At 59.6% G+C, this 20,713-nt stretch overlaps 1 protein-coding gene across 1 annotated transcript in view; it reads left to right on the forward strand.

The window, feature by feature from the left end:
• Positions 1–5,254: 5,254 nt before the first annotated feature.
• LOC138822741 (IQ motif and SEC7 domain-containing protein 1) overlaps positions 5,255–20,713 on the forward strand; it is a 220,784-nt gene continuing 205,325 nt past the window's right edge. Inside the window, exon 1 of the mRNA XM_070015662.1 lies at positions 5,255–5,529. Within this exon, the coding sequence (XP_069871763.1) occupies positions 5,255–5,529 (275 nt within the window). The remainder of the gene's footprint in view (positions 5,530–20,713) is intronic.

The following is a 20,713-nucleotide window of genomic DNA, read 5'->3' on the forward strand; positions in this document are numbered from 1 at the left end:
TGAACTGTAGTCTCAGATCTCACCCTCCTGAGTAGCTAGGATTACAGGTGTGAGCCACCAGCACCAAGCTCTTAGTAGGATGTTTGGAAAAGTAAGTTTTATACCGTAAGAGCTGTCATCTCAGCTAGTTGGGAGGCTGAGATAATTTTTGTGAGATTTCCCCATCTCAATAGCAGAAGCTGGTGCATGGTGGTGTGTGTGCCTATCATCCCAGCCACAGTAGCAACTATAAATAGGAGGATCACAGCCCAATCTTACCCCAGACAAAACAAACAAACAAACAAAAAACCTCAAGACCCTATTTTAGAAACAACCAGGGCAAAAAGGAGGTAGCAAAAAGCAGTAGAGCACCTGCCTAGCAAGCATGAAGCCCTGAATTCAAACCCTGGAACCGCTAGAAAGGATAACAGCAGATTCACATAGTATGAAGTCAACTTAATGATTTATTTCCTTTTGGTCATTCAGATTTTTTCTTACTATTGTCTAGAGGCTGTATATATTTGGCATTTCCCCTCCGGCCTATGATGTAGCCCAATTTAACTCTGGGCTGAGGGCCATTCTGTTGCATATGGACACCCAGTTTCCATGTTCGTTGTAAGACTCTCCTTTCCCTTCCCTCAGCTTGCCAGAGCATCTCTGTGAAAGTTGATTGCCTGACTGGCTCCTCGTGGGTCTGTGTCTGGACTCCTCTGTCTCTCTCATTCACTTGCTGTCTACCTTTCCAGATACCATTTGCTTTGCCGTTAAGTTGAAATACGTATCAAGACTGGTAGTGTTCGTCCCCCACTCTGTGTTTTGGCAGTTTGGGTGGGAAAGGTGTTTTTGTCTGTTTGTTTGTGTTTTTTGTTATTGTTGGTGGTGGTGGTTGTGGGGCTTGAATCTGGGACTGGGCACTGCCCCTGAGCTCTTCAGCACAAGGAGAGTGCTCTACCACTTGAGCCTTCCAGTTTTCAGGTGGTTCATTGGAGATAAGAGTCTTACAGACTTTCCAGCCTGGGCTGGCTTTGAACCGTGATCCTCAGATCTCAGCCTCCTGAGTAGCTAGGATTACAGGTGTGAGCCACTGGCGCCAGGCTTGGGTGGGAAAGTGCATGTTGGCAGAAGTGCATGTTGTATGCAAATCCCTGACATGGGTACTGAGTGGGGACCTGTCCTGGCCAGGGTTGGCACCCACACACCCAAAGGGATCTCCTTGTAAAGAAATAAGAATCCAGCCTGCATCCACAGTGCTACAAGAGAGAGGAACACAGGGCCCACCTTCCCATGCTCTGAGGAAACTGCTTTGTAAGCTGGAATTCTATACCCAGCCAAAGTGTCAATCAAGTGCAAAGCAAAACAGTATGTTCAACCATGTCAGGACATGGCAGGGAGAATTGCTGAGGCTGTACACAAAATGGAAAAAGAAGCCAAGGGAAGACCCATAGAATCCCAGGCACAGTGGGCCCAACCCACAAGCGGAACACCCAGAGGCCCCAATCTTAGCTGGGGAGCGGGCCCAGGAAGTATCCAGCCCAGACATTAGTCTCAAGACACAGAGGGAAAAGGAACTTTCTCCAACAAATGATAAATTAAAAAGATGGATTCTCCTAATGAGCAGTTGATTATGGATTAATGATGGTAAAATGAATCAGTGAGTATGAACAGCATTGTTCCCTTTGTATCTCCTCTGAATTCCAATACCTTTGTTTTCTTTGGAGTGCATACCTTTGTTTTATATCTTCTTTTCCACGGTTCAGTTTAAACTACTTGATCTTGAAGTTATGTGTTTATAACATTGAAGAGCATGTAATTGGCTTCCTGGATTTGAGCAGGGATGCCTTACCTGGAGTCACAGCATAAAACACACACCGCATGAGCCCTAACAAGGTAGGGAGAGCGTGGAGTGGGATGGGAGGGCCAGGGGAGGGGGTCCTAGGTGACTGCCCAGGAGATATTCTGGGGTGTGGGTGGGGTGATTGAAGAGCTGAGAGACTAAGGGGCTGAGGACAGAGAGGATGAGGAGAGGGGCTGAGGTCAGAAGAAAGGCTGAAAGGGTGAAAAGGTTAGGAGTGAGGAGGTGGGGGCTGAGGAGGTGAGGGGCTGAGGAGGTGAGGGTCTGAGAAGGTGGGGGCTGAGGAGGTGAGGGGCTGAGGAGGTGGGGGCTGAGGAGATGAGGGGCTGAGGAGGTGAGGGGCTGAGGAGGTGAGGGGCTGAGGAGCTGGGGGCTGAGGAGGTGAGGGTCTGAGGAGGTGGGGGCTGAGGAGGTGAGGGTCTGAGGAGGTGAGGGCTGAGGAGATGAGGGGCTGAGGAGGTGAGGGGCTGAGGAGGTGAGGGGCTAAAGAGATGAGGGTCTGAGGAGGTGAGGGTCTGAGGAGATGAGGGGCTGAGGAGATGGGGGCTGAGGAGATGAGGGGCTGAGGAGATGAGGGGCTGAGGAGATGAGGGGCTGAGGAGATGAGGGGCTGAGGAGGTGGGGCCTGAGGAGGTGAGGGGCTGAGGAGATGAGGGCTGAGGAGGTGAGGCCTGAGGAGGTGAGGGGCTGAGGAGATGAGGGGCTGAGGAGGTGAGGGGCTGAGGAGATGATGGACTGAGGAGGTGGGGGCTGAGGAGGTGGGGTCCGAGGAGGTGAGGGGCTGAGGAGGTGGGGTCCGAGGAGGTGAGGGACTGAGGAGGTGAGGGGCTGAGGAGGTGGGGTCCGAGGAGGTGAGGGGCTGAAGAGGTGAGGGGCTGAGGAGGTGGGGGCGGAGGAGGTGAGGGGCTGAGGAGGTGGGGTGCTGAGGAGGTGAGGGGCTGAGGAGATGAGGGCTTGAGGAGGTGAGGGGCTGAGGAGGTGAGGGGCTGAGGAGATGATGGACTGAGGAGGTGGGGGCTGAGGAGGTGAGGGTCTGAGGAGGTGGGGGCTGAGGAGGTGAGGGGCTGAGGAGGTGGGGGCTGAGGAGGTGAGGGCTGAGGAGATGAGGGGCTGAGGAGGTGAGGGCTGAGGAGGTGGGGGCTGAGGAGGTGGGGTCCGAGGAGGTGAGGGGCTGAGGAGGTGAGGGCTGAGGAGGTGGGGGCTGAGGAGGTGGGGTCCGAGGAGGTGAGGGGCTGAGGAGGTGAGGGGCTGAGGAGGTGGGGGCGGAGGAGGTGAGGGGCTGAGGAGGTGAGGGGCTGAGGAGATGAGGGCTTGAGGAGGTGAGGGGCTGAGGAGGTGAGGGGCTGAGGAGGTGGGGTCCGAGGAGGTGGGGGCGGAGGAGGTGAGGGGCTGAGGAGGTGAGGGGCTGAGGAGGTGGGGGGCTGACGAGGTGAGGGGCTGAGGAGATGAGGGCTTGAGGAGGTGAGGGGCTGAGGAGGTGAGGGGCTGAGGACATGATGGACTGAGGAGGTGGGGGCTGAGGAGGTGAGGGGCTGAGGAGGTGGGGGCTGAGGAGGTGAGGGGCTGAGGAGGTGGGGGCTGAAATGAGGAGGTGAGGGGCTGAGGAGGTGAGGGGCTGAGGAGGTGAGGGGCTGAGGAGGTGGGGGCTGAGGAGGTGAGGGGCTGAGGAGGTGAGGGGCTGAGGAGGTGGGGGCTGAGGAGGTGAGGGGCTGAGGAGGTGAGGGGCTGAAATGAGGAGGTGAGGGGCTGAGGAGGTGAGGGGCTGAGGAGGTGAGGGGCTGAGGAGGTGAGGGCTTGAGGAGGTGGGGGCTGAGGAGGTGAGGGCTGAGGAGGTGAGGGGCTGAGGAGGTGAGGGCTGAGGAGGTGAGGGTCTGAGGAGGTGAGGGGCTGAGGAGGTGAGGGCTGAGGAGGTGAGGGCTGAGGAGGTGAGGGGCTGAGGAGGTGGGGGCTGAAATGAGGAGGTGAGGGCTGAGGAGGTGAGGGGCTGAGGAGGTGGGGGCTGAGGAGGTGAGGGGCTGAGGAGGTGAGGGGCTGAAATGAGGAGGTGAGGGCTTGAGGAGGTGAGGGGCTGAGGAGGTGGGGGCTGAGGAGGTGAGGGGCTGAGGAGGTGAGGGGCTGAGGAGGTGAGGGGCTGAAATGAGGAGGTGAGGGCTGAGGAGGTGAGGGGCTGAGGAGGTGAGGGGCTGAAATGAGGAGGTGAGGGGCTGAGGAGGTGGGGGCTGAGGAGGTGAGGGGCTGAGGAGGTGAGGGCTGAGGAGGTGAGGGTCTGAGGAGGTGAGGGGCTGAGGAGGTGAGGGCTGAGGAGGTGATGGCTGAGGAGGTGAGGGGCTGAGGAGGTGGGGGCTGAAATGAGGAGGTGAGGGCTGAGGAGGTGAGGGGCTGAGGAGGTGGGGGCTGAGGAGGTGAGGGGCTGAGGAGGTGAGGGGCTGAAATGAGGAGGTGAGGGGCTGAGGAGGTGAGGGCTTGAGGAGGTGAGGGGCTGAGGAGGTGGGGGCTGAGGAGGTGAGGGGCTGAGGAGGTGAGGGGCTGAGGAGGTGAGGGGCTGAAATGAGGAGGTGAGGGCTGAGGAGGTGAGGGGCTGAGGAGGTGAGGGGCTGAAATGAGGAGGTGAGGGGCTGAGGAGGTGGGGGCTGAGGAGGTGAGGGGCTGAGGAGGTGGGGGCTGAAATGAGGAGGTGGGGGCTGAGGAGGTGAAAATGGTAGCTAAGGGGAGGGGAGAGGAGGGGCGGAGGGGCGCGGGGCGGACCGGTAGCGCCGGCAGGGGGCGCCCTCCTCCTCCCTTCCCCCGTGGCTCCGCCCCCGCCCCTCCTTCCCCTGGCGCCTCCCCGTCCCGCCCTCTCCCTGTGGCCCCGCCCCTCTCACCCATGTAGCCCCGCCCCTCCACGCTTCCATCTCTGTAGCCCCGCCCCTCCCACGCTCCCTCCCCCTGGTCCCGCCCGACCCTCCCCTGGCCCCCGCCCACATCCCTTTCTTCCCCTCCCCTCCCGCTCTCCCTCCCCGTGGCCCCGCCCTCCCGTGGCCCCGCCCTCCCGTGGCCCCGCCCTCCCGTGGCCCCGCCCCTCCCGCCCCCTGGCGTCGCGGCGGCTGCCGGCACTTTGCAAACTCCTCGCCTGCCGGCGGCGGGCTCAGCTCCGCGCCCTGCCGGCCCCGGCGCGAGGCGGGCAGCGGACCGCGGACCGCGGGCGGCGGCGCGGCAGCGGGCGGCGCCGAGGCACCGGCGGGGGGGGGCGGGGGGCGGGACCGGGGCGGGGCCGCGCCCGCCCGCCCGCCCGCCCGCCCCGCGCCGCCGCCCCTCCCGGGGCCGAGCCCCCCGCGCCGCGAGCCGAGCCGCCCGCCCGCCGTCCCCGCCGCCGCGGCGGCCATGGCCGCGCCGCCGCCCCGCCGCCCGCTCGCCTGAGGCCGGCGCCGGCCCGGGCGGGGCGCCATGGCCAGCGGCGCCGAGCCCCCGGGCCCCGCGGCCGGCTACCTGCGGGAGCTGACCCGCATCGTGGCGGCGCAGCAGGAGCTGCTGGCGCGCCGGCGGCGGCGCATCGAGGAGCTGGAGCGCCAAGTGGCGCGGCTGGGCCGGGAGAACGCCGGCCTGCTGGAGCGCCACCGGCGCCACCTGGCCGCGTGCGCCCGCCGCCCCGCCCCGGGCCCCGGCCCCGGCCCCGGGACCCCGCTCGGCGCCGGCCCGGAGCGCGGCGCCCGCCCGGACAGGTAAGCGGGACTCGCGCGAACTTCGGGGCCCGGCGGGCGGGCGGGCGGCGGGGTCGCGGCGGGGTCCGGGCCGGGGCCGGGGGTCCGGGTGCGGGCCGGGGTCGAGGCGCCCGGCGTCCGCCCGCAGGAGCGGCGCCAGGACCCCGGCGGCCCCGGGTCACCGGCAGGCGCGGTCCCGGCGGGGATTACCGGCTATTTCGGACCGGGATTAAGGGGCGCGGCGGGGCGGGGAGCCCAGCGGCCGGCCCCGCGCCTTTCGCGGGCCCCGCCCGGCTCCGGCCCCCGCTCTCCGGACCCCGCGTCCGGCCTCCGCGGGGCGGCGGCGCCCGCGGCTCGGGAGGCTTCGGGCGCCGGCCGGGAGCAGCCGGGTGGGAAGCGAGGTCCCGGGGCAGGTCGCGGGCGGGGCTGTGCTCGCCGGTTCCTCCCTGCCCGCAGCCCACGTGCGCCCGCCGGGGCCGGGCCGGGGCAGGGACCGGGACCCGGCCACCCCGGCCCACCCCGTCCGGACCCCGGCCGAGCGGCGCTGGAGGAGAGGGCGAGGGCGGGAGCCGTGCCGCTCCGCGTGGCTGCCGGGCCGGCCGGGACCCTCTGTCACCCCCCCACAGCCATCCCCCCCATTATACCCCCGCCACCCCCCCCCCGTCCCCTCCCTGTCACTTGTGTTGCCGGAGCCGCCGGGACCCCGTCCCCATGTCACCTCCCTGTCACCCTGTCACTCGTGTTGCCGGAGCTGGAGCCGGGCTGAGCCGGGACCCGGTCCCCCTGTCACCCCTGCCAGCCCCCTGCCACTAGAACCCAGTGCCTGTCTCTCCACTGGCGCTTTTCTGCCCACTCTCGGCCCCAGGCGCCCGGGGTTCGGTCCCTGGGTGCCGTCCCCTGGCCGGAGACCTCCCAGGCAGGAGGAGCAGGAGCTGCCCAAGCCCCTGAAGTCCTTTAGCTTAGGGGGGAGGCCCTGGCCCCAGCCGGGACAGTGACACAGGGTGGGCCCATCCCTAGGGGATGGTGCTGGGACTGGGCTCTGAAAGGCAGCTCATCTGCCCAGACCCCAGCTGGAGCATTGTGGTAGAGGGCAGGGCACCGGCCACCCAGGGGCTTATTTTAGAAGCCCCCCCCAGCTCAGTGTCCATCGTCCCCCCTCCCCCATCGAGACACAGCCAAAGCCTGTGTCACCTTTAAAATAAGCATAGCGCTGTCTTTAAGGGAAGCAGGGTACAGCTTGGTCTTGGTACCATTGCCCAGTCCCGTGACCTTCCAAGTCTTGGACATGCAGCCTGGAGCCGGGGTGACTTGCTCTGTGCCTGGCCCTGCTGGGGAGGGCTGGCCCCAGAGCTGGTCGCTGATCCGCTGTGGGAACTGGGGCTGGGGCTGGTTAGGAGCCAGCCGTGGAGGAACAGGAGCAGGGTTCCCTTTAAGACAGTGTACCAGTGAGCCCAAGACCCATTGTCCACACCCAAGTCAGCTCCTGGCCTTTGGGAAGGGGAAGGCAGGCCACTGTCCCAGCAGGAAACCCTGGTGACTTCCCAGGCCCTGTCCTGGTGACACCCCAGGCCCCTGGCGTCCTGTTGCCCCTCACATTCTTGGGGCCAGCGATCACTTTTTCACGTCCCTCTGCCCCCTGTGGAGCACAGTGGTTGATAGCATGGGAAGGCCGGCTTGCTTGACAGTGTTTATTACGCACCGTCTGTGTGTCTGTGTGCAGCCCTGTCCGAGATGTGCTTGGAGCCATGAGAAAGTAGAGGAGAGAGGAAGGGATGCTGCTGACAGCCTGGGGCAGGCCTTGTTCTGGACATGCTAGCTGGTGGCCCTGGGACGTGCCACACCACCTGCCACCTCTTCTAGACCCAGCTTCTCTTAGACATGCATAAAGTAGGAATGATCTTAGCTGTCTCTCTTGCTTTTTCTGAAGATAACAGGCGGAGAGGACAGGGGACTTAGTAGATGATCTGTGCAGGTCAGGCTTCCTGTGTCTGTCAGCTTCTCATTTCCATGCACCAGTGAGGTCTTTGGGGCGGGATGGAGAAGGACTGGCTGGAAGGCAGGTTGGGAGGGAGTGGGTTGTGGTGCTTGAGCTCCAGTTCCCGGAAGTGCCAGCAAGGTGAGGCTTCAGCAGGTGCAGTTATTTCCTGCTTGGGACTGGCTCCCCCCCCCCCCAATCTTTGGGCACTATTGGTACTGACTCCCAGACTTCCAGGCCTGTGGATGGGGGCCTTGGAAGGAGGCTTTGACAACTTGGGCTGGGGCCTTCCAGAAGCTCTGGCCACGCCCCTCCAACCTGAGAGTCTGCCCTGAAGCCTTTGAACTCCTCAGAGAACCCAAGATCAGCTCTCAGCTGCAGAGGGAAAAGAATGAAGGCAGGAGAGCAATGTGGGGCTCACAGTGCCTTTGGTGACATTTGTTTGGTTCTGTTGTTCACTCTTCCCTGGCATCAGTAGTCATACTAGTGTGTGGTTGTCTGTGCTATTCTAATGACCTGTTTCTAGAACGGTCCTTTGTTGAGAGGGTGAAGCCCGGAAGGGCAAGGTCGGTTGACTTTATGGTTTTTCCCTATGCTCAGAGGGGTGTGCGCCTGGTTTAGGCTCTGCTGTTGGGCCCTGATCTTGCCCTCCCATCTTTCGCACAGTGAGATGATGACACCCCCACAGGACTCCAGCCTCTCCCAGCACGCCCGCCCTCCCTCCCTCCTGTGGCTGCCGCCTGGTGTTGACACAGGCAGTGGCTGGGGGGGGGGTAGAGGGGGGAAGGCAAGGATTGAAGGAGGAGATGATCCCTTCTAGCCTTTGATCCTCTGAAGTTTCTTGGCAGAAGTAAACATCAGCCTGGACGGCCCAGTGGAGTGGCCTCCTCCTCCGCGCCCCCCTTCTGCTCTGGCCCTGGGGCCTGTCACATCACACATCACTCAGGGAGGACTCTTCCTGTGGCTCTGAGTCGGTGACTCACTCTGGGGGAGGTTTCCAGTGGCATTCAGTCTCTGTTGACTTACCAAACAAGTGCTCTTCCCGGGTTTGTGGTGACATTAACCATGATGATGGCATGTCACTTTGGGGGACATGCTCAAGGAGAACCATGAGAGGGGGTGGCAAGAGCAGCCTGGAGGTCCTGATTGGCTATGGGCAGTGACACAGAAAGACCTGCTTAAGGACTGCCCCCCCCCCCCCCGACCCCCACAAGTACCAAAGCCAGGCCAGGAAGCCGAGGGCTCTTTTTTTTTTTTTGGGTCCGGTCTTGGGGCCTGAACTCTGGGCCTGGGGGCTGTCCCTCAGCTCTTCAGCTCAAGCTTAGTGCTCTACCACTTGAGCCACAGCACCACTTCCGGCTTTTTTCTTTTTGCTTATGTGGTGCTGAGGAATCGAACCCAGGGCCTCCTGCATGCGAGGCAAGCGCTCTACCACTGAGCCACCTTCCCAGCCCCCGTGGGCTCTTCTGTGCAGATCTCCCCTCCCCTTCTGCAAAGGCTAGGTGGGTGGGGAGAGGCTCCAGGGTTTTTGTTTTTGCTTTTTTTCTGATCTTTGAGTGTGGCTGAGAAGACTGTGCTTCCATGAACTATGATTGTTGTTCCCAGCCGAGATAAAGCCAGCCCAGCGCTGGGAGCTGCCCCTTCCTCGGGAACAAGCTGCACCCTGCTTGGACACTTGTCCTGGATGGACAGAATGTATTCAACTGCACGGGAGCGGGTAGGCCGGTCTCGTTTTCCCAGCAGCTGGGGGAGTCCGCGTGTTTCTCTGAAGCTCTCCCAGCCGTCTGACAAGCTAAGCAAATTATTATTTTACAACCAGGAAAATAAATCAGGGAATGTTCCTGTAGCTCGTGGAGCTGAGAAGTCAGGGCCATGAGCGTGGAGTGTCAGGTGCAGTTGACAGGGCTGTCGGTGTGTCCCATGTGAATGGTCGCCCTGGATGCAGGCCTGCTGTGTCCTGCAGAGACCTCAGGGCAGGGGAGTGTGAGCTCTGGGTCACGCTGAAGAAGCCTTTGGGGATATCAGCAGCTTTAGTCACCTGGCGGCTGTTTATCAGCTGTTTGGTGGATGGCATTGTTTTCACCGCTGATCAGGTCACGCTGTTTTCCGTTTGTTACCTTATTTAATTTTATGAAAGAGCAACGTCTGGTCTAACCGGGCAGGTACACCATGTAGTTCCTGTCGGGGTATCATCTGAGTATTTGCCACCGAGCTACCAAAGAAACAAGCACAGACCAACCGGGTGTTGGGCGAGCCCTGGAACCCGCGGAAACGGTGCAGAAGCTGCAGATGGGGCTCACGGCCATCCAAGTCCAATGGACTTTCAACTCGCTCTGCCCCTCATACTGCACAAACACAGGCCCGGCTGGCCGGAGCCAGAATTAGCCCGCTGTGGACCAGGCGGACCCGAGTGATCTGGGCACCCCTGGGCTCTGGGGACTTTGGGGGTGGGGACTCTGCCTCTCGCTGGGGCTGACGCCAGTCGGTGTGGTGGATGCCCACCACTAGCGCCGGACACTAGTGAAACCTGGAGTTTGACGTTCGTCAATCTTCTGCACCCCACCATCCCTGGGCTTGCTTTGGGGACTTTGAGGCCCTCTGGTGACTGCCCCGGAGGTGGGGGCAGCTGCGGGTTTGTGGGGAATCCAGCCCCTGCCTCAGCCATATCCCAGGCCCAGCCTCTCCAAGTTGCTTTCTTCCTCCAGGGCAAGTGAGGGCAGCTACAAGGGACAGAATCGCTTGCGGTGCCTGGCACTGTGGGAGCCAGCCAATCAATGGTCGCCCCGGAGGGGGGATAGCTAAGGTATAGAAAATGCTTTTGGGCATTGTTTTATCCTCAACATTTTCAGACCCCCAGAAGTGTAGAAAGCGCCGTGCAAGCAGCACACGTCTGTTCCCTCCGCCCCCCCCCCCCCCCCCGCCCCGTTCCTGCAATGAAGGTTTTGCAATGCTTGCTTTATTGTCTGTGCTGGGGAACCACGCGGATGGGGAGAGAGCATTTGTGGAGCGCCCGCTGTGTCCCAAGGACCAGGAAGCAGACACGTGACTACTGCTGCCTCTGGTCCCCGGCTCCTGGTCCCTGGGTGGCAGGACCCTTGCCCTTGCCTAGGGCAGCTGCACTACTGCCTGGGCTTGGGCACAATGAGGGGCGCCAGGCGTGACCGTGGACACTACGGAGGGCTTGGCTTGCCACGCGTGGCTTTAGGACAGCGAGCGAGTGACCGCATGGGCACCGGCACAGGTTCCTAGGGGACACCCACCTGAAGCGGGGCTGTAGGAATTGGGGAGGAGGAGGGTGTTGCGGCAGGGGGGACAGCACCTGCAGTACATCTGTGCACATGCGCGGTTTAGGGGTGGCATGTCTGTGAGTGGGGACAGCTAGCTGGGCCAGGAGAAGCTGGACAGGCACAGGCCAGTTCAGACCACTCACTATGCCTGGGACGCAGATGACAGCCCCTGGCCATCACTTGCCTTGAGAGGAGGAAGGAAGAGAACAGCTTAGCCCAGCAGAAAGGCTCCGGGAGGCTGCCCTGGGGTCCGTGCCGCTGCATGGGTGCAGGCTGAGGGGGGCCTGTGACGCCACGTTCACCTTCCGCCGTGGGCAGCCGCTGAGCAGGGCTGTCCACTTGCCCCTGGGTGTCTGGGTCAGCCCTGCGGTCAGGACACAGAAGGAAGGCCGGGCTGCTGGCAGAATCTTGCTGCATCTGTCCACTGACACCAGCTGTGTGTCTCCTGGCTGGTAGTTTAGTCTCGCTGGGCCTCCATTTCCTTACCTGCCCAACGAGGTTATAAGTAAATCCTTAGTGTATGTAAATGCATAACTTCTGTCACTCTTCACTCTCCCTAGGAGAAGTTTGATGCTGAAGTCACGGAGGTTAGAATCAGACAGTTCGGTTTGGGCGTGTGTCTGTTACCTGTCTCTCTCGCCTTTTTGTGTATTCAGCATAGCTGATTTTGAATCCCATCCCCTGTAAGAAGCGCCAGCTGCGTGCCTTTAGCCCTCTGTCCACAGCCTCAGCCTGGCTTGGAGCTGTAGACAATATTCTTCAGTGAATGGAGGACTCCCAGGAGAAGGCAGGGGTGGCCGCTCTTCCCCTCACAGCCCTCCACACATGCGCATCTCCTCATCCTTCTGAGGTGTTACTGCAGCCAGCTTTCACTTGGGGGAATCTCTCCTACTTCAGAAGGGTGTCTAGTGTAACCTTGGCCGCCTCCCGCAGCTCTGTATGTATGTATGTGCTGCTACACCTGGGCTTTGCCGCCGCCACGTTCCCTCATTTATTGGATGATCCTCCCGGGCTGGAGTGAGGACCAAGTCAAACAATCTGAGCGGAGGCACTTCTGTAGTCTTACGCTACCCCATAAACAAGTCTCCTCCTGATCAGGAAGGAAGCAGTGGTGACTGCCACCCATCAGTAATGAGAAGCCTGGGCGGACGGCACACTCCCGCCAGCCACGTGGGGAAGGGAACATTATCATCACCATTATATGTCCAGTAGGCAGACAGAGGCACAGGGAGGGAATGGAGGGATAGGGAAGGTGGTAGCTTGAGCAAGAATCAGCCAGGCACAGCACCCCAGAGCTGGCATCTAGACATTTTTAGGGAGACCTTTCCGTTTCAGTCCATTGTATTTAGACAACACACCACGTGTGGTTTCAGTCATTTAGGATTTACGAAGACTCTAAGGTCTAATGGTCAACCCTGGAATAATCTGTGTGCGCTTGAGAAAAATGTGTGTTCTGCTATTGGGTGGCGAGCTCTGTGTGTGTCTATTAAAGTTGGTTTAATTTGTGTGGTCGTTTATGTCCTCTGTTTTCTTGTTGAGTTTCTGCCTAGTTCCATTCTTTATTTAAAATGAGATACTCATGTCCCCAGCTATTATTTTGAATTGTTTATTTCCCCTTTTATTTCTGTCTGAATTTGCTTCATGTATTTTGGGATTCTTGTTATTTGGTGCATATATGTTTATAATGCTTTCTTTTTGATGGGTTTAGTAGATTTACTAATACAAAATTTACCATAAAATGATGATGAAACTTCTTTCTTTGTTCATAGCAGCAATGTTTTTCCTCTAAGTCTCTTATCTGATCTTAGTATAGCCAGCTCCCTTTTTTGTTTTTGGTCGGTCGTGGGGCTTGGGTGCTGCCCCTGTGCTCTTCAGCTTAAGGCAAATGCTCTACCACTTAAGCCACAGCGCCACTTCCGGTTTTCTAGTCGTTTTATTGGAGATAAGAGTCTCACAGACTTTCCGGCCCAGGTTGGCTTTGAACTGTGATCCTCAGATCTCAGCTACTCAGATCCAGAGTAGCTAGGATTACAGGCGTGAGCCACTGGCGCCTGGCTAGCCAGCTCTCTCTCTCTCTCTTTTTTTTTTTTTTTGGGTCCAGTCGTGGGGCCTGAACTCTGGGCCTGGGCGCTGTCCCTCAGCTCTTCAGCTCAAGGCTAGCGCTCTATCACTGAGCCACCTTCCCAGCCAGCTCTCTTTTGGTTACTATTTGCCCAATATATCTTTTTCCATCCTTTCATTTTTCAACCTATTTGAGTCTTTGGATATAAAATGACTCTCTTGCATGCATCATGTAACTGGATTATGTTTTTTTTTAAGTCTATTTTGTCAGTCTCTTTGCCTTTTGATTGGAGTGTTTAATCCACTTGTGATTAATGTCATTATTAATAAAATGGGATTTACAGATACCATTTTGCTATTCTCTATGTATCTCATTATTGTTTCATTTCCTCCACTACTTCCTTCTGTAGGTTAAATGTTTCCTGATGCAATGTTTTAATTCCCTTGTTTATTGTTGTTCATAGGCCACTTTTTAGAGCTTAATACAACTTATTCTAGAGACAGAACCCCCACATATCCTTACCCCAAGAGATGAGGAGGGGACAGGAACCAGACAGAGGATGCGGGCCCACAGGTGGGGAGAGCTGCCAGGCCTGGATATGGACCTGTAGCCACCTAGTGGGCACCAAGGAACCCGGCCCAAAGCCCTGGGGGCTAGGACAGGGACTGTCTGTGTGGTTAATTAACTATTAGGTTCCCTGCTTCAGGTTAGGTTTTAATGATTGTGTTCCCAATGCTTTGTTACTGTATAGTAAGTTAAGATTTAGTCTTAAAGAGTCACCATTTTAACTCTGTGGTGCCTCAAGCATGTAATCTTAGCTATTTGGGAGGTGGGAATTGGGGGATCACCATCGGGGGCCAGGGCTCGGTGTGGTGGCTGTCTGTCACCCCGCCATCAGGGATGCACCCTGGCCAGGCACAGTGCTGTCCCCTCACATCCTCATGACCCAGGAAAGCATGAGTAGCAAGATCAAAGCCCAGGCCAGCCTGGGCTTTAAGCCAGATTCTATCTTGAAAATAACCAATGCAAAAGCGGGCTGGAGATGCGGCGCAAGTGGTAGAGTGCCTGCCTGGCAGTGGTGAGGCCGCGAGTCTGACCCACAGCGAGGCTTCTCGCTCCACAAGGCAGCCGTGTATTCCCTCTCCAGATCAGCAGGTTCCAGTTTGGTCAGGGCTTGGCTGGTCTGGTCTGGTGGTGGGAGGGCTTGCCTGGCACCCTTATAGAGGTGTCTAGAGGGCCGGGCTCAGCTAGAGCAGCTGACCAGAGCATCTCTGTGCAGCCTGTGCACTCAGCACTTGGGGAATTGAGCTCCTTTCTTCCGTGGTACTCCAGGGGGCTCCGAATGATGGTTCTGGAATTCCTGGGAGGGAAGCGCAGGCTCTTGTGACTTGCCCTTGAAAGTCTCACAAGGTCACTTCTGTCCCAGCCAGCTGGTTAAGCAGAGGACAAGGCCAGGTTGGGTGGAGGAGGGGTGAAGGTCTGCGGTTTGCTCTGAAACTCTCTTGCCCCTTCCTTGGAGGCTGGGCATTCCGTGGTGGCTCACTGGCAGGCGCCTCCCTGTGTGTGGGACCGGTCTGTGCCGGAGCTGCGTCGGTCAGCTTTGTGACTGCCAGAGGAGACCTGAAAGAATCAGCTTCTCGCAGGTTTCAGTCCATCATTGGCCCTGCTGCCCCGGGGCCGGGGCCTGTGCTGAGGGAGAGCCTGCTGGCAGAGGAAGCTGCTCATCCCATGACACCTGGGAAGCAGGATGAGAGGCGAAGACCCGGCTGGGGATGATGGCTCCTGCCCTGCAGAGAGTGTGAGGGTGAGGGATTGAGGCCCACCTGGGCCGAACACTCATGAGAGACCATCTCAACCCATACCCTGGTCATGGTGGCACATCCCTGCAGTCCAGCTGCAGGGAGGTGCAGGAAGGAGGGTAGCGCTTTGGCCCTGGCTCCAGTGGAAACTCTTAGGACCTTATCCAAAAAGCCACTAAGGCATCGAGGCCTGGGGACATGCCTCCAGTGTAGAGGGCCCTGAGTTCCAAGCCCCTCCCCAAGACCAGAGCTCCACAGTCCCCATCACGGGTGAGGCCCAAAGACTCCCCCCCCCCGCAGTCCTGATCAAGGGCACTCCTGGGTGCCGCACAGACCCCATTGGGCCTACCTCCTACCTCCTTCCCGGGTGTACACATGGCCTGCGGAGGACCTTCCAGATCGGAGCTCAGCCCACTCTGAGTGGGTGGCAGCGGCCTGAAGGGCTGGAACCCGTGGGGTAGCGATTGGTCAGCGTCCTGGGCGGGGCCTGGGGCAGAGCCCTCCACCCACCACCCTAGGATGCTCGTTCCTTCTCTTCCGCCACGTCTCTCTCACTCCGAGCTGTATTTTTAACTCCTGCCATATGGCAAAGCAGCCAAAACATCCCAGGAGGAGAAAGGAGCCTGGGGAAATCTTGGCCGTGGGCGTGTCTTCAGAGCCCGCCCGGGAGCCCTGCTTTCTCATCCTGCTGCTTGCCAGCACCACAGCTCCACTCCTGCGGGGCTGCCTGGGGGACCTCACATGGGTGGGGCGGGGGGGGGACCCTGAGTCCACGCCCACGTGTGGAGGGTGAGCAGGAGGTGTGCCCCTTCCACCTGCTCTTCCTGTCTCTTGGCCGCTGCTATGCTCTTTTCTTGTGTTGGAGACTTTGTTCCCGTGCAAGTACGTTAGTAGTGTCTGGAGGTAGGGCTTTTGGGGAGTATTTAGGGCCAGGTGAGGTCCCTGGACGGGCGCCCCTGTGGTGACATTCGTGGCTTTGTCGGGTGGAGACTGCTGAGTGGGCTGCAGTGCGTGAGGCCCCAGCCCTGTGAGAAGCTGTGTTGTAACGTAGCACGAAGGCGGGCACAGACTTGGTCTCGTCGGCCTCTATTCCTGTGCTCCTGGTACGTCACCTGGCCTCGCCTCGGGCTCGTGGGTGGCCACAGAGAGGGGCTGAGACAGCCCGAGTTCAACCGCCCGCCCGCCCGCGCCCCCCCCCCCCCGCGCCCGCCCGCGTGCCCGCCCACGTGCTGTTTCCATCCACACTGCCTGGGGTGGCCTGGCCTGGGTCCACTGGTCAGTTTGCCCTTGGCTTCGTCAGTTGCTCCCAGTGCCTGCCTCTCCCTCTGCCTGGAGCCCCTTCCCACACCTCTCTCTCGGCCTCTGGAACCCCTGAGGATGGGGTCCCCCTTCTGAGGGTCCCCACTCAGAGCCTCTCCTGGTTTAGTTCTCTCAGAACACGTCTTCTCCCTTCACATCTCCTGTGTTCCTCTCAACCTGGTCTCCTCATGGTCTCCCCATGGTCTCCCCGGGTGCCTCTGTCCCCCCACCCTGGGGTGGCCGTCCAAATTTAGAATGACATATTCCCAATGTGTGGCTTGATGTGGCCAGCCAGGGGCTGCAGAGGGCCCAGGCCCAGCTGTGAGGGCAGGATGGAGACGCGTCCGGGCTCTGCCCTTCCCGTGTGTTTCTCAGCGCTCCTCTCCAGCTTCCTTTTGCAGGCTCTTTGATGACACGAAGCTCAAAGTGGCCAGACTTATTCGTATTTATTTATTGCAGGACTGGGTGCTGCAACTTGGTTCTGGTATGGGAGCCTCATCAAAGAGTCTAGGGCTGGGCTAAGAGCCTAGCTTTCAAGTGGTAAAGCACTTGTCTAGGAAGTACTACCAGGCCCTGAGTTCAATCCCCAGTTCCACCTGTTGTGGAAAGGCAGGACAGTTCAGGAAAAGGACACAGAACATCAGTAAATGTGCTTCTAAAAGGAAGTCTAGGATTACACCAGGAGCTGGTGGCTTGCACCTAGCTACTCAACAGAAGAGTTTTTTTTTTGTTTGTTTTTGGGTCCGGTTGTGGGGCCTGAGCTCTGGGCCTGGGCGCTGTCCCTCAGCTCTTCAGCTCAAGGCTAGCACTCTACCACTTGAGCCACAGCGCCACTTCCGGTTTTTTTCTATTTGCTTATGTGGTGCTGGGGAATTGAATCCAGGGCCTCAGGCATGCAAGGCAAGCACTCTACCACTGAGCCACCTTCCCAGCCCTCAACAGAAGAGTTTTGGAGACTCCATCTCCACTTAGCCAGAAGAATGCAGAGTGCCAGGCATGAGCAAGCAAGCCCGGTGAGAGCGGGAGGCCCTGCACCGGAGGCCCTGTGTCTGAGGCCCTGGGGTGTGCATGGCAGCTGCTGCTCTCTTGCTGGGCCTGTCCCATCCACTGGGTGTCGGCTGAGGTGATGTGCTCCCTGAGCATCTGCTCTCTCGATGTGTGTATGTGTGTGTGTGTGTGTGTGCGCGCGCACACACACACACTCAAGCCTCGTCACCTATGGAGCCTCCTGTGTGTGGATGTGGTGCAGAGCTAGGCCTGGGGGTGCAGTGGGGTCCGGACCCCTCCCATCTCCTGTCCTTGCTGCCTGGGCTCTACCCCGCCTGACCCCGCCTGAACCTGCCCGACCCCACACTGCTCTGAGGGAAGGGTTTGGTGGGACAGCACCTGGGCTGGGAGGTGGAAAGGCCGGGGGAGCCTCGGGCCCCAGGGTGTCTCGGTGACAGGATCTTGGCACGCAGATGCTCCCTGTGCCCTCTTGGAGGGGGTTGGCATTTACTCAGAAGTGACAGCTTCCACCCAGGTTCACCGTTCTCTCCCTGAGTAGTTCTCCTTTGCTTCAACTAGATTGACAGGAGTGGGGCTGTCTGTGGGGGTGTGGGCCCCCGGCCCCTGGCTTTACCAGAGCCGGTCCCCGCCGCCCCAGCCCGCGCCGGGGCTGCCCTGGGCTTTGTGTCTGGGGAGGCCCACACTGGGTCTGCTCGCTCCTGTGCTGCTCCTCCGCTGTTTCTAGTTCCAGGGTCCCCAGGGAAGGAAGGCCACCACGGGGCACCTTGGTGGCTGCTTCAGAGGGTGTGGCAAACAGGGCGCCCGGGGTCAGGAGCCTGGCGCTCAGGCTCGGGAATGGTGTGTGCCGCCACACCACAGTCCCCCGCCTGGAGTCCACTGCCGCTTTTCCTTGGCAAGAATGACCACGGGACAATGAGAATAAAGATCATTTTCCAGCTTCCTGGGTATTTATGGCTCTGTTGTGGCCACCAAGAATCAAAATGTGTGGCATACAACTTCAAGACAGTATCTTTAAGAAGTGTCTTTTGCTCCTCTCTTGCTTTCTGTTGTCTGGAATGAGGGTGTGATGGCCAGGATGAAGGCAGCCTTTTTGGCTGAATGAGCCTGACTGCCTGATTCTGTGGGTGCGCGGCTCTGCGCACTATGACTGTGTAGACCCCTCCATGGGAGAACAGAACCACGTGTCTAAGTCTCTGCAGGGACTTGGCTTGGCTTCCTTGTCCTCGGCCCAACGCGGTGGTGAGAGTGTGTCTGCAGCTGTGACTTAAGATGGCTCGGCCCTGCTGTGTCCCCTGAGATTTCGTCAGTGGGGTAGAGCCAGGTCCCCCTGGAGCCCCAGTGTTGGGGCGGTGCTGGGGCTTACAGCCAGTGATGCGGGGGCAGAGGGGAGATGGCGTCTGTGAGGGTGTGAGGGTGGGCACCTGGCCGCAAGGGGGCCAGGCAGGGAGGGCGGGGGGGGGGGGGGAAGGGCAGGAAGGGCAGCAGCCACAGCTGACGCGAGCCTGGACCTGCGCAAGGGCTGAAGCCCCGCACAGATGCTTCTGGGAACGAGGGCATTCAAGCCTTAGCCCATGGCCCCTTGGCTCCTGCCCTCCACAGTGCCGTGGAGACAGACAGACGGACAGACAGAGGCTGAGGGAGAGATGCAAAGAGAGGGTCAGGAGAGGCAGAAATAGAGACAGATGGAGAAATAGATAAACACCGGAGAGTCCGGCAAGAGAGACAGGAGAAAGAGGCCAAAGAAAGACAGATGGAAGCGGACGGGGCTGAGATACAGAGAGACAGACAGACAGACCAGAGAATCTAGAGAGGCAGCGGCTAGAGGAGCATGTGACTATGTTCCCCTCTCTCCTCTCCTCTCTCCTTGCTCTCCCTGCTCCCCTCCTCTCCATCCTCCCCTCCTCTCCATCCTCCCCTCCTCTCCTTCCTCCCTCTCCTGAGACGAACGCCTCATTAATGCACTCTTGTCTTCATTCACCTAACAAGTCCTCCCCGGCACCTCCGCCCGCCGCCTTCTCTAGGGTGAGGGAGGCTGAGGGCAGGGGAGGATTGTCAGTCCTGGGGTGCTGGTGGGAGGGAGGGCAGGGGCTCCAGGGAACGCAGAGAGTGGCACATGTTTTGGGGATGATGGTTTTGGAGATGATACTTGTGCAGGTTGAGTTTTGAGGCTACCAAAAACCCTTACAGGAAGTGGGGTGGAGGCGAGACAGGCCGGGTTTCTGCCCCGTGTTGCCACCTGCCCTTCCCCTCCACCAGGTGAACCAGCTGTGGCCTGCGTGGGCATCGGCATCACGTTAAAGCCCCGAGCCGTCCCTGGGCAGGGCGGAGCCTGCTGCTGCTGCTGCTGCTCGGATTGGGAAACCAATCTGAGTTTCAAAAGAGGAAGTGTGACAGGCCCGGCGGTGCAGGGCAGTGAGCTTGTACTGTGGGCTGGAGAAAGGCCAGGATGCAGCCAGCGTGGGTGGTGTGGCCGGCGTGGGTGGTGTGGCCGGCGTGGGTGGTGTGGCCGGCGTGGTCTGCAGCTGAGCTTCCCGGACAGTGTTTCTAGCTGCCGTGCTGGGGTCCCCCCTCCTTCCGCCCCGCCGGCTCAGGAGCTGAGAGCTTTGGGGCTATTTATATCCACTCCAGCAAATCTTTTGATCTTGATGATCCTGGGCACAGCCGTGTGGGGCTGGCTTTTTGCACGCTGCCTCCGCAGCCAGTGGCACAGGGCAGGACGCAGGTGCACAGACGCTGGCCCATCTTGCATGCCTGCACGTGGGTCCGTGCCCACCCTGCGCTCCTGCCTCCCTGTTCGTAGAGCAGGGGATGCGGCAGGGACTGGGGGGTGGCCAGCACCTGTTGTGTGTCAGGTCCCCCCCCTCCCCAAGGGAGAACTGTTTTAGCTTTCAAAATTGTGATAGAGCCTAAAATTTACCTTTTCATGCTGGGTGCTAGGGCTCACACAAGTAATCCTAATGATTTGTGAGGCTGAGCTCAACGTGGAGGATTGGGACTTGAAGGCCAGTCAGGGCAATTGATCAGAAAAATATCAGACTAGAGGTGAGGCTCCAGGGGTAGAGGGGTAGAGTCCCAGCCTTGAGAAAGTAAGGGCCAGGCCCTGGGGTCAAGCCCCGGTACCAGCAAAACAACGAGGTTACCATTCTCCCCACTTGTAAGCGTGAAGCATTACGCACAGCCCCGTGCAGCCGCAGCTGCCCTCTGTCCCCAGGATGTTGGTTTCTGCAGCACTCGGCATGGAACCCAGGGCCGAGCGCGGCGGGCCAGGCCACCCCTGACCACATGCCTGTCCTCTCTCCAAAGCGTCTCTCCACCTTTGAAAGCTGGAACTCCAGGTTAGACACTGACTCCACCACACTCCTGCCCCGTCCCGTCCCCTGGCACCGCCTGGCTGCTCTCGGTGAGGACAGCTGCTCTAGAGGCCACCGGCAAGCAGAAGGGCGGTCTGGTCTTTTGTCTGGCACCGCGTCCTGAAGGCTCACCCCTAGCGTAGTGTGTCAGCGTTCCCCTCCTTTTGTATCTGAATAGTGCTTCGTGATGTGTGTGTCTCAGGAGTCGCTTCTCGTGCCCAGGCCGTGGACACGGGTGCTCTCCCTCTCCCGTGAGTGCCACAGCTCAGCAGGCGGGCGCAGATTCCCACCCCCACCCCACAGGCTCCGCCTCCCACGCTGGGAACTGTGAGATCTCTCTCATCCTCACGTCACCCACACTGGGTGGTGTCATCGGAATTTGCAGATGAGGGAACTGAGGCAGGGGATTGGTGGGGGGAGGGGGT

The sequence above is a fragment of the Dipodomys merriami genome, unplaced genomic scaffold, assembly GCF_024711535.1.
Source record: "Dipodomys merriami isolate MVZ:Mamm:240054 unplaced genomic scaffold, mDipMer1.0.p SCAF_114, whole genome shotgun sequence".
NCBI classification, from domain to species: Eukaryota; Metazoa; Chordata; class Mammalia; order Rodentia; family Heteromyidae; genus Dipodomys; species Dipodomys merriami.